At 35.0% G+C, this 12,553-nt stretch overlaps 1 protein-coding gene across 1 annotated transcript in view; it reads left to right on the top strand.

The window, feature by feature from the left end:
* The window catches only part of LOC142983540 (uncharacterized), a 29,185-nt gene that overhangs the window by 12,718 nt on the left and 3,914 nt on the right, over positions 1–12,553 (top strand). The window contains exons 2-3 of the mRNA XM_076130467.1: positions 10,187–10,626; positions 12,224–12,391. Coding sequence (XP_075986582.1) covers positions 10,401–10,626; positions 12,224–12,391 — 394 coding nt within the window. The 5' untranslated portion in view covers positions 10,187–10,400. The remainder of the gene's footprint in view (positions 1–10,186; positions 10,627–12,223; positions 12,392–12,553) is intronic.

The following is a 12,553-nucleotide window of genomic DNA, read 5'->3' as shown; positions in this document are numbered from 1 at the left end:
ATCGACCGATTGCAACAATGAGCACATATATTATGTAAATAATACCGGGAAACAGTGCAATGTAATTAAAGTAATTCGTTACGTATATTTCATAACCTCGCTGCAGATTGAATTGTTTCTTGATTGCCAATGACATGTCTGATTCAATTAGTTTATAGGTTTACTAGCTGACCCGCGCAACTTCGTTTGCGTGTATCCCGCTACTTCGACAAATACAGTACCGCTGCCCCCGCCGCCGCGGCCGGCCCGTACCGTGCCGCAATACTAATATCGTGATATCTCCTAAACTATATGTCTAAATAACACACTGTAAACTGCAAAAATAATCTAAATTAAATGCTCGTGATGATGAACTTACTTATTTTGATAAGGATATATGTATTATTGGTTATATCACCAGTTAAACATCACCCAACGAATTAAATGTTTTTTTTAATACAGAAAAGTAGTTTTTGTGACTTAAATAAAAAAGCTGGATATGTCATCGCGGACTTTTTTGTAGAACTAATAAAGACCAATGTTTTTGCTATACATTGTTCTTACTTGTATCCAACGGTATAAGCGGCGCACGCACAAATGCAATCTTCAATTAGATTTTTTTTCTGACTTCTTGGACATAAATCGCTATAACTCAGCTAATATAGTTTCAATGTATTTTAATTATATATAAAAACCTGTCGGAGAAAATATTCTTTCTATTAGTGAAAACCGCATCAAAATCCGTTGCGTAGTTTTAAAGTTTTAAGCATACGAAGGGACTACAGACAAAATGGGCGACTTTGTTTTATACTATGTAGTGATCTTGTTTTATTGGCTTTTGTTAAATCTTATCTGATTGTTGATAAAATAAAAGCAAGTTTTTTATACTGGACTGTGTTGAACGATTTTATACTTACGCGATTGATATTGTATTTATAAAAATACGATTTTGTCAATTTAATTTAGACTTGAAAGGAATTTCATCATAATCCTTATATATCGATAAGTGGTAACTTTTAATTCAACAAGTTTTCATTTCAGAGATACAATTAAGAAAATACAAAAAAACTACAATCAACCAAACATTTACCAGAAATACATGTTGAAAGAGAATTCCAATAAAAGATCTTCAAAGAATTTCATCATATTTAATCAAACAACTGCAATTCTCGTAAAAAATCAACCATGCAAAGCGAACTTCAAAATCGTACAACGAAATATTCCAATAAGAAAAAGAGTAGAGGTTAAAGTTCTTGCAAGTGTTCGCAAAGTATCAAGATTCGTTCCGCCGTCTTCGTTTTGGTCCACCGCGCTGATTTCTACATGGGAGCCGTTTTAACATTCCATAATTGTTATTGAGGTGCCTTGAATTGCTTATGAGGTAGTGTGTTTGCTGGTCACAAGATCTTTGGTAGGGTGTCTGTCAGATTTGTTGCATAGAAATACAAAGATGTATCCTTTGCCAGTAACTCCATTATAATATTTCTGAGCCACATGTGAATAACATGCGGTCGGCTAGGTTTTTGTCATAGGAAGGATTTTTCAGCCTTGACTTAGCCCAATTGGTGATGAGTTATATTTAATAAAAAAAAGGTTGGCAACATTTCCTAATTAAGTATTTTTCTGTAATACTTATGTCATTATTATTCTTATTCGTTGATCCCTAAAGGAAGGAATATAAGGAATTTTCTTTATCGAATTTTCTGAAAGCATCTCAGAAATTGGATGTAATGTCTCCAGTAAATAGCAATGTAGGTATGTTATAGTCTATGGGAACAATAACATAGAAATCAGACATGGTCATCGGTATGTATGACGAGATTGACGAGATGTATCAATGTGGATGGAGCAAAAAGACATACCTAGGTAGGTATGTAGAGATCGTGAGAGTTCATCCGTTGTATCAGCATCTTCGCAGAGCGTGACTTTTTATCGATATACTAGCTTATGTGCCCTCGGCTTTGCTCGTGTTGTTTGTTTAACTGCAGAATATGTTTTCCGGTATACAATCTAGGTATCGGTAAAACGGTTGAATACAATTATTACTTTAAAATGGCAAGAAATGGGCATGTTTGTCAATGACACTATTTCCATTGCTTCAATTACATTTTTAACGATATTTAGTACCAAGAACTGAAAAGCTGAACTCGTCGCTAGCTATTTATACGAACAGCTGTTTACTTATATCTATAATCAAATTAACCCCAAATTTTCCTAAACTAACCCCATTTCTGCTTTATAAGGTAATAAAGCAAAGCCCTCTCACCCATTTTCAAACAACATACACAGCCTATTACTACCTAGCTACTGCTGTTTTTATGTCACGCTACCCGATTAAGGTACCAATCTCATCCAGGCACATTTTCTTCCTAACATTAAAGTACCTATGACTGTTTCAAAAATAAGTTCTTAAGAATGACGTTATCTAAAAAAGACACCTTCGTGTCTAACTTGATGTAATAAAATTAATTCTAATTGACCATACAAGGCTACAAACATATAAAAACAATGAAAAATACTCGAGTAGTGATTGTTTTGTACACAATACAATTGGCGTAGGTTTTGTCGTTTACGTAATAACAAGTCGATGTATCAATATTATGGATGGTATTTCGAAAACATGATGGCTGAAATATATTTGGAACGAGTTCTTGAAATCGTAATGTATGTAACTGTCTGTCTGTCACTCGTATCGTAGATCATAAACTGCTTAAGCTTTGCCGATGCAATTTTGGTAATACACTCGTATAAATATTTAGTAACTACCTACTGTGGTCATCATCGTGGCCTTTGTCCATTGCATATGATTCAGGTGGCTTGAGATTAAGAGATACCTCTAGCGAAGGAAGATCTTCGGTGACGGCTAAAAAGTTCACATTCAATTTTACATAATATAAAGCTCCATAAAGAGGTACAACAACAACACAGTCAGCACTGAATAATGTAGGAGATGGATTTCAATATTTCTTTCTTCTTTCAAAGAGACAATATTTTCAATCTTACCTAGTTTAGCTATGTTGTTTTTGATAATTCCTATCGATTCTTGCTGTACATGCAGATATTGTTTCTAGACAGAATTAGATTCTAAACCTATGTGAGTAGTATCTAAATTATGAGTTCTGTACATTCGTGTAGGTGTAGATTTACTTGTCTGACTACGAAAGACGAATAAAATGAACATAAAGCCGTATTTAGTTATATTGCCCTTTGTCCGTCTGTTTTGTGGTCTAGTAAGAATAAACCTATATCTGTCCGTGGTTAGTGGTCAACAGCGGTTATTTACGAATGTAATCTGACAGCTGAATCTAGATTTTATTGCTGATCCTTAAAATATACACTTTAAAGGCAAATTGAAACGTTTCAAGAGAGATATTGAAAATTTGTTGCAAGAAAACTGAGGTCCAGTTTAATAATAAGTGCCATATCCATAGGACATCTGGTCCTATCTTCTTCATAACGTGACAGTGAATGTAAGAAAACAACTGTAACAATTAAACCTGATGGATATTTATAAGCGATAAATGAGGTGTAAGTTCTATTTTTGCAAAACAAGGGATTTTTTATAGTTTTGTGAGGTTATAATAGTAGCTATTTTGAGTCACTAGTTGACTCTCGCGGGTCTGTTCGCGTTCCAATTTCCACTGTTTTACACCTATATCTAGATTATTTAAAAAACCAAATTAACTATATTCCATCCAGGATTTCGTCGTAATCAATTCAACGATTAGGCTTTGAAAGACAAGCAGCCAGATATACTTTTAATTTTTTTCTCGCTTAAATATCAAAGACTTTGTCCCCACGCATTTACAAACCATTGTAATTATCTCATACACGTAACCAATTAACACGAGGAAATTAAATAAAAACACGTAACCTCAAAAAGAACCTTTGCGCAACTGTCATTGCATGCCGTGGCCGTTGTGGGACAGGCAGTACACATGCAGTGGCATGCATATTTGGCAGGCAACAATGACCTTACGAGGCAACGATGCCTGACGGCATGTACCGTCCGTTACCACTGTCAAGGTTGAAAGGATCCATATTTACGCCATTCACGTGTAGGTACAGTTACAAACAAGATATTCGTAAACACATGTTTTAAATGTTTTTTTATCAACCCATACTAGGTATAGTATAAATGCGAAAACTTGTGTCTGTATTACGCTTGCATGGCTTTACCGCTTAACAGTTTTTTAAGAAATTAAGCAAGGATTTAAATAAGGCCGCGAAATTATATTACGGCTTCTTCTTCTCAAATTTCCACTCCTAAGAGTCTAGAAAGGGATTGAGACTTTGTACGAAAGCATTGCCAGGATCATATGGTGAAACTATATTATTTGACTCCAAAACTTTGTTCTACAACCACTATCATTAAGTTAAAAAATTAAATAAAGAAGGCTAATAAAAAGTAAAACAAAATTTACTGGGCTATTATTTCTGCTTTCATTCTTAAAGCAAATTTAAAAATGTGTTATTCATACATAATTTTGCCCGCAGCTGTACTGATTTGCGTAATGACTAGTTATGCTAAGAATCGCTGTGTGGTGGAATGAACGCCAGTAACCCAGTTGAACAGCTCACGGCAGGTTTATTGTGTTAACGAAGGTTTTTACTATGAGTCAGTTTGTGGAACTGATTGGCATGTGTCCAGTGCGCTAGTTCATTTAAATGCATTGATGCTCTTGATTCTAGGTAGCGGTTTGATCGAACTTAATCTGTGTGTCAACCGATGATTTCTGCCTTAATAACTATTTTAACCGCATAGTGTTGGTAGAGTATGCGACTTCTGCGCGCAGGGCTCGGGGGTCGAAACTCGGTTTGGGGCAAAAAAATATTTTTGAGATTTTCTGTTAAGAATTTTTCAACTGTTGCCCGGAGCAAGGAACTTGAATTTACAGATCTTTAGTTTTAGAAAACGAGTACTCTAATTCTATTGTCTGTGACTGTCTGTGAGTCATTTAATGATATTTATATTATTTTTATGATTCGATATCAACACCTGTGTAAGTAGCAGTAATTTACAATATACTTTTACTCAAACCATTGTTTTTGCGACTCTTCATAGTGGCAGGTACACGCGAATTTAGCATATAATTGACACAGTTCTGTCACGGTATTCGTGTACTGCGTACCGTGCATTATGAGTAGAATAGATAAACAATAGATGGCATTGTAGAAATTTATTTATTGTATTTATTTATTAACAACTTTCGTATGTTTGTAAAAGTGATTGCTGACGTTGTGGTCTGAGAACGATTTCAGATTTAGTCACAAGGCTATATAACATCATTATACGGAGCAGACAGGAAATGTATGAGACAGCTGGAGCTGGCAAGAGAAAGATAGACTATGCTATTAGAAATTGTACTCAACTACCCTTTTAATTTAGTCTTTAGTGTCCCACTTAAGCAAAGGTTTGTCTAATCTTCTATGTCCTTCTATTTCTACCGTTACCCTGCTTTTTGCCTCGTTTTTGCCGTAGGCATCCAGGGGGTCTACTGTTTACCTCCTTTACCAGATATCTGATAGTCACTATTAGTAGTTTTTTAGTAGTAGTAAAACAATCGTGATTAATACATTACGTCAAAGCAGCAATGTACTGCAATGTTACTGATATTACTACAGGCCATGAGTTTGACGTACTCTACTTGCCAAGCGCGATATACAATACGCATGCAGAAGCAATGCAGCAACAGCTTCTCAAGCCTAACATTTGCCCATTTCTTTGAGAAATACAACCATACAGTTTAAACTCAATCCATAACTTGTACGATACGTTCTTACACGCATTCCACCATTATCGCATACGCCGATATCTTTCTCCCGGATTTCCACTTTGTATGCAATGAATAAAACATTGTCGTGAACGTGAAATTGTATGAAAGTGCAGCCCAATTTTCGTTATTAGATGCCAACAGTTTCATGGCTGTGAAATTGATGGATGCCGTGTGAATCGTAATCGTTTGGTGGATAGGAATAATGATCGATTGTTCGTATAACTTTGTAGTTACTTATAAACTTAACCGGGTGTCTATCACCATATATCATTTTATTTAACCCATCACTGTTCTACTTCAGGGCAAGGGTATCTTCCCAAACGAGGGTTAGGTCTTATGTCCATCACGCTAGCCAAGTGCGAGTTGGATACTTTGTATATCCTCAATACAATTTTTTAGGCATGCAAAGTTTTTTGGGTTAATTTGAGAAAAAGGTTATCTAGCTAGTTATGATTATTAATTTAATGATGAAATAAATGAATTTTAATCTTTTTACACAAATATAGATTAACCTAATTAACTTACTACACAACTAAAACTTCGATAGATATTTAGTTATTCTTAAAATTCGATTATAACTCTATTTAAATCTTGTTTACCGTCCAAGACATAGAAGTAGCCATTTAATTCTCATTTGAATTTTAAATTTGCAGAAATTAGTATCGCGTCTAAGCATTTCTATAGCACAAGACAATGTCCAGTGTTCAGTTCTTCTTACATTGTAAATGGATTCGTTCCAATCAATCAAATATTACTAAAACTTTAGACAAGTCAAGCAATTCTTTTAAACGTATTTGTTTCTGGATGATAGACATCTTCAAAACTTGATTTTTTATTTGGATTATCAGGTATACATACGTTAACAAGTGATGTGCGTAGCCCCATACAGCTACATATTTTAATACTAGCTTCTACCCGCGATTTCGTCCGCTACCTGAATTTTCCCATGGGAATGCATAATTTTCCCGGGGTAAAAAGTAGCCTATGTCCTTTCTCGGGTATCAACATATCTCCATACCAAATTTCATGCAAATTGGATCATTAGTTTAGGGTGATTGAGTAACAGACAGACAGACACACAGAGTTACTTTCGCATTTATAATATTAGTATGGAAGTATGGATATGGTTTTAAGTTTTTTTTTATTAGAAAGGATTTTTTTTCTGCGTTGCCATGCTTCAATAGAAAAACATTGATCAGATGGTAAATGATTTAAGTACTCATGGTTCTGAAATAAAAATGTGTTAGTTAGCGAATGTCAAATTAAAACTTATATGACCATCAACTTATTGATAACTTGACCATTAGTCTTGTACTCACTCTTGAATATCTTTAATAGTTTTGTATGGTATGTTATATTCACATAGAAAATATAAAGAATGTTAATTAATTAGCTTGACCTCGCCTAAGGTATTTAATATGTAGATATCTGATCATCTGAATACTTGTATATTATAATAATAAATTTGTTAATATTTTAGTACCTTATTAAAGAGGCCTCTACCTATTGTAGAGGGGACAACTAATCTAACGTCCTTTAAAATTATCATGACGTTGCGAAAATAATGTTTTGAAAAGATAACCTATTGATTATTCAATTAATATTCAATAAAGGATCAAAAAGAATCCGGGTCCTAATATTTTATGCTCGTTTCCCATAAATTGTATCAAAATTTTTTCGAATTACTTTTTTCATGATATGCTGTACCTATTGGATGCGAAATTATTATGCTTTCAGCAATTATTAGCTTTCATGTCAAACGAAATCTACCTAAAAGTTAATACTTAGATTTTTCTTATATTAAAATATTGCTTAATAGTAGCCTGGAGTTTGATAGCGTGCCCGGCATATGACAAATGACAATAAGCTCGTCCCCTATTACATAGAACTAATATTATAAATGAGTTATATAAATAAGTGGGTATATTTCATACATCTCTGCCTACACCTTTGGATATAACAAACGTGATATGCGTAAGTAAGTTGGTACTAACAATTTCAAAACACTGATTGAAATTTTGAAAGTAGCATTTCACCCACCAACCAAATAATTTGGTGTCAGTAGTAATATCGCATGTTTTTCCACAATTTAAATCGATATCACTATGTTAGTAGGTAAAAGTCGTATTATGCCGGTTTCTTCTATACATATACATAAATATATTTAATATCTATACTAATATTATAAAGCTGAAGAGTTTGTTTGTCTGTTTGTTTGTTTGTTTGTTTGTTTGAACGCGCTAATCTCAGGAACTACTGGTCTGATTTAAAAAATTCTTTCAGTGTTAGATAGTCCATTTATCGAGGAAGGTTATAGGCTATATATCATCACGCTACTACCAATAGGAGCAGAGTACCAGTGAAAAATGTTACAAAAACGGGGAACATTTTTAACGCTTATGTAACGCAAGCGAAGTTGCGCGGGTCAGCTAGTATGTTATATTACTTCAGTCCACCTGATGTCTTCTTAACCTTGAATACAAATGTATACGGATTTATTTGTTTTTCTATTATTGAACTTGATCGAAAATATGTGGAATAATATTGTGACTTTTGAATGTTCTTCGACAGCCACTTAACGCTAAAATATGTATTCTATGTCATCTTATAGGTAAGTCTGGTAATAGATTTTGACCAGAATTTTGTTTGAGATTCATGTTGCTGTTTTTCTTGACTGTAAAAAATGCTTCTTATTCCTGAAGATAGATAATCTAAATCATAATCTGTAGAGGTTCGATCTCATTCCTATTCATTAGAACGCCTCTACCTGTGTATTGAGCACAAACACAAAAGCACTTAGCTATATGACTAAACTCCTTCACATTCACATCATTATTAAACGAGTAATTTTTATTATTTGTGTTATATTATCATATCTAGATCAGTACAAAACTTAAAACCCAAGTACAAAACTAACCGATCTAAATTCGCGTGTCGAGATTTGATTTGCTATCATTACACGAAACAATTTGCTCCGACAGTTTCATTTTATAATCATTATAGATATTACACGGTCTGTTAGTTTGTATTATTTAAATAATAACAATCCGTTTTGTTGTTTCGGCCTAGAAACGATTTGAAGATATTTGGCGGCTAATCTGGAAATTTGTCGTTTATTTTTTTGTTTGTTTGTTCGCTTGTAACGAATTAGATAGACCTTATTTCTTAGGGCGACGCCAAAAAACTGCGTTTTGCGATGCATCGCTGTTTTTCATTGCTGTCTAAGAGAATTGTATTGAAGTATGACGTCGTTTTTGCTATACGTCGACGCAACAGTGTTGTGACCACATCCTTAAACGTAGATTTATGGAGACTGCCTCGGGTTGTTATTGATTTTAAATAATCTGCTAATCGTAAAAACTCGAATTCATGAGGTCTCAAACTGAGTGTCAGAGTGATGTCTTAAATAAATGCAGAATTATTTAATTTTAGACTATGTTGTGGCAAGAAATGTAATTTTAAGTAGTAACCGGAATCTTATAGCTTTAAGTGACTGAGCATTTTGCTTAAAAGAAAACAATAAGGTACACAATCGAAACAGCCTTCATGACCTTTAGATATGTTAATTGCCTTAAAGCTATGCAAATACATGCCTACTTAAAAAGGATGACAAGAAATACAACTTGACCTTTCGAAATGAACAGAAGTGTTGGTCATCACATGACTATAAGATCCGTGAAGTCCAACAACAGATTGTTCTCAGAAAAAATAATGAAATCATCAAGTATATTAGAAAGATAATATATATTTCTGCCTGTGGCTTTGCCTGAGTGGTATTTCGCCTCCATCGAGGGTAGTTTCCAAAACCTTTTTTAGTGCTCCTCTACACTTCCAAAGGAATCTTCATACCATTTTTCAACTAGGTTCAGTGCTCATAACTTTTAAACTCTCGCGTGGCATGTTTAATGTAACTTGCACTCGCCCTGGTGGTCGCGCGAGTGCAACCTGCGCCGAAACGTTAGGCATATTTTAAGGTAAAATGCGTGTTCGCGTTAATTCCCGTATTCTTTTATACATGGTTCAGTGCGTTGTCCATTAGTCAGTTAGTCACTAAGTAAACGAAAGAGTTTTGTATGTATTGATTATTAAATTGCAACCGTAAGGGCTTCCGAATATCTTTATTGAAAGTAACATCCTGTCGAAAGTTTAAAACATAAAAAGTAAATGCTTGCCGTAAAATTAAGTTAGTTAAAATACCTTTCTCGCAACGGTAGTTAAATCGATGTCCAAAGAATTTATTAACAAGTGCAATTAACTTAAACTTTTACTTCAAATAATTACAATCTCTTTATCGCCACCAGAAGCAATAAATTACAACTCTTTCTCCAAATTATCTCATTATTACATAAACTAATTAACAATTATAATGCACTTAACAAATAACACTAATGATCTTGACTTTTGCATAACCAATCTTTATTTCGTTACAGATTTTCTTCTCGGCGTGTGAAACCAAAGAAAACCATCAACGGTGTTATGAATTTAACAATGAACGTATCGCAGATGCGGTCCCACAAGTTGAATAGTTAGAAAACACCGTAAAAACTTGTAATTAAAAATAATGTGACATAACGCCATCTAACGGTTGAACGGTGAACTACGTAGTGAGTGAAAGTGTTCTGAATCTCATTGAAGGAAGTCAAGATGAAATTGAATTTGTTCAAACGTTCTATGATATTCGCGACGTTTTTCGGGTCGTGTTTGTGTATTGCTCTGATAGTGGCGTCTCTCGGTACTACGCATTGGATAGATGCGCGGGCGAGGAGGACGTCCAACTCCCTTGAATCTGAGGGTAGGATCAGCTTTGGATTGTTCGAAGGACATAAGGAGCTGAACTTCGGATACGGGTGGAGGAATCATGATTTCAGTAGTAAGTATTTTTTATCACACACTACTATAATCAAAATTTACACAAGTAACTTCAACTACTACCTCACATAAAAGTTCCTCAAGATTTTCATCGTAAGATAACAATTTCGACCTTATAAACTGTCATTATAAGTTGGCCATTTCGTACGCAATCAATCTGGTTTATTTCTATGGGCATTGATGCAACAGTGAATATCTCGCTATTTAGAGCACTATTTCAAGGTCAAGTGGTCAATGGCAAGAAGTGTTGATTTCTTATAAAAAATGAAGCAAAGCCTGAAACACTGACCTACTCCGAGCTTGGCATGGTTCATAACACAGGATAAATGTAGACTGATACTAAACAGTAAATAGTGACTAGAAAATAGATAAGGCGTGAAAAGATGTTACAATCCAATGTTACAATTTCTTTCTGAGCCCAAACGGAGAAAGGCCTCCACCATATTTTTCCGATACAACCGTCACCCTGTTATATGCTTTCCGTGGCTAACCTAAACCATCAGTCGCCACCCGAACGATTCGAGCATGTCTTGGGTCTACTGCAAGGGCAAGGTCCATCTAGTTAGTCTATTCATAAATGTACTGCTGTATCGCCGAACTTTGTCATTTACGGCGAGAGGACTTGGCTGACGGAGATACTTTAGCTTACAAATCAAATCAAATTATTTATTTGTGTGTGCGTTTACATATTATGTGTTACGTATTTCATATAACGTCCTTATGGGTAGTAGTCCAAGAGGTGCCAATTTGGAAGAGGCTTTCATTAGTTTATCAAGACGAAACAGATTAAATTACAATTCAATGTCTTACCTTAATACCTTCAATCTCCTTATAAAACCAGCTTAATCTATAACTAGAGCGTCTGAGTCAGTTGCCTCACGTCGATAAGATCAGGACGTGTCGTAATGCATTCATAGCTGGACACACGACACCGAGATGAATGTTGTCTTGATGTATTGTAACGGTAGCGTTGTTGCTTAATTGTTGCGTAATGTGTAGAGGGAAATGCTACTAGGTGTTAGTTATTAGGAAGGATGTTTTTGTTTTTCCGGTCTATTAATGGTGTATACGATAAACATATTAGGTCGGGGAAAAGTTTTTTTCGCATTATAGTATGTATGAACTTGTAATAAAATCTCTTTGGCTTCAAGAATCACAAAGGAGTACACGTTTCATTAGGTTTCTTTCAGTGAGCTCGTGAGGTACCCAAATAGCGAGCTTTTTTGTGTAGAGAAAAGATTTTATTACAAATTCATACATACTATAATGGGAATAGACTTTTTCCCCGACCTAATAGATAAGCATAGATGACTCTCTTACAAGTTGTCTGGTTACTCTTGAGCTGCATAAAACTGAGGAAAAGAAAATTGTAAATCAAGGTAATTATATACTGATTAAAACGGTTTGGTTCCAAAATTATAATCTCGAAGTCATAAAAATCTTAAATCTCACAACTTGAAAGCACATCCTAAAGTTAAACTTCGAGCGATCGAGCAAAAATATTACTGTACTAGTCATCGACTATTATAGTAAATGTTATATTTCCCATCATATCCATTTATTGACCTATATCTAACCTTAAATTCTCGTAATTGCAGTAAAAGCCGGCACGCACCCAGCTCGTCGATGGGCGTGGTGCGGCACAGCGGCTCTGCTGGGAGCCTCCCTGGTGTCCGCCGGAGGAGCCTGCATCCTTGCCGCACTGGGCTCAGCTGCTAGAGCACGCTGTTCACCACGACCGCTGCTCGTTAGCAACTCTTTAGCAGGTAAGCATTTTAACATGAATCTACGTTTCTTTGAGTATTACCCCGATCATAAAAAAAATTGCTTTGTTTTGGACCCGTCGAAAGTCCTGAAGTTTTGTCCTGCTTTCACAGGACAGTAACGTCCCATAAACGTAGTCTCTAATTTCCGCAACTTTCGTGTTG

The sequence above is a fragment of the Anticarsia gemmatalis genome, chromosome 24, assembly GCF_050436995.1.
Source record: "Anticarsia gemmatalis isolate Benzon Research Colony breed Stoneville strain chromosome 24, ilAntGemm2 primary, whole genome shotgun sequence".
NCBI classification, from domain to species: domain Eukaryota; kingdom Metazoa; phylum Arthropoda; class Insecta; order Lepidoptera; family Erebidae; genus Anticarsia; species Anticarsia gemmatalis.
This window is presented reverse-complemented; position numbering and strand designations above follow the sequence as displayed.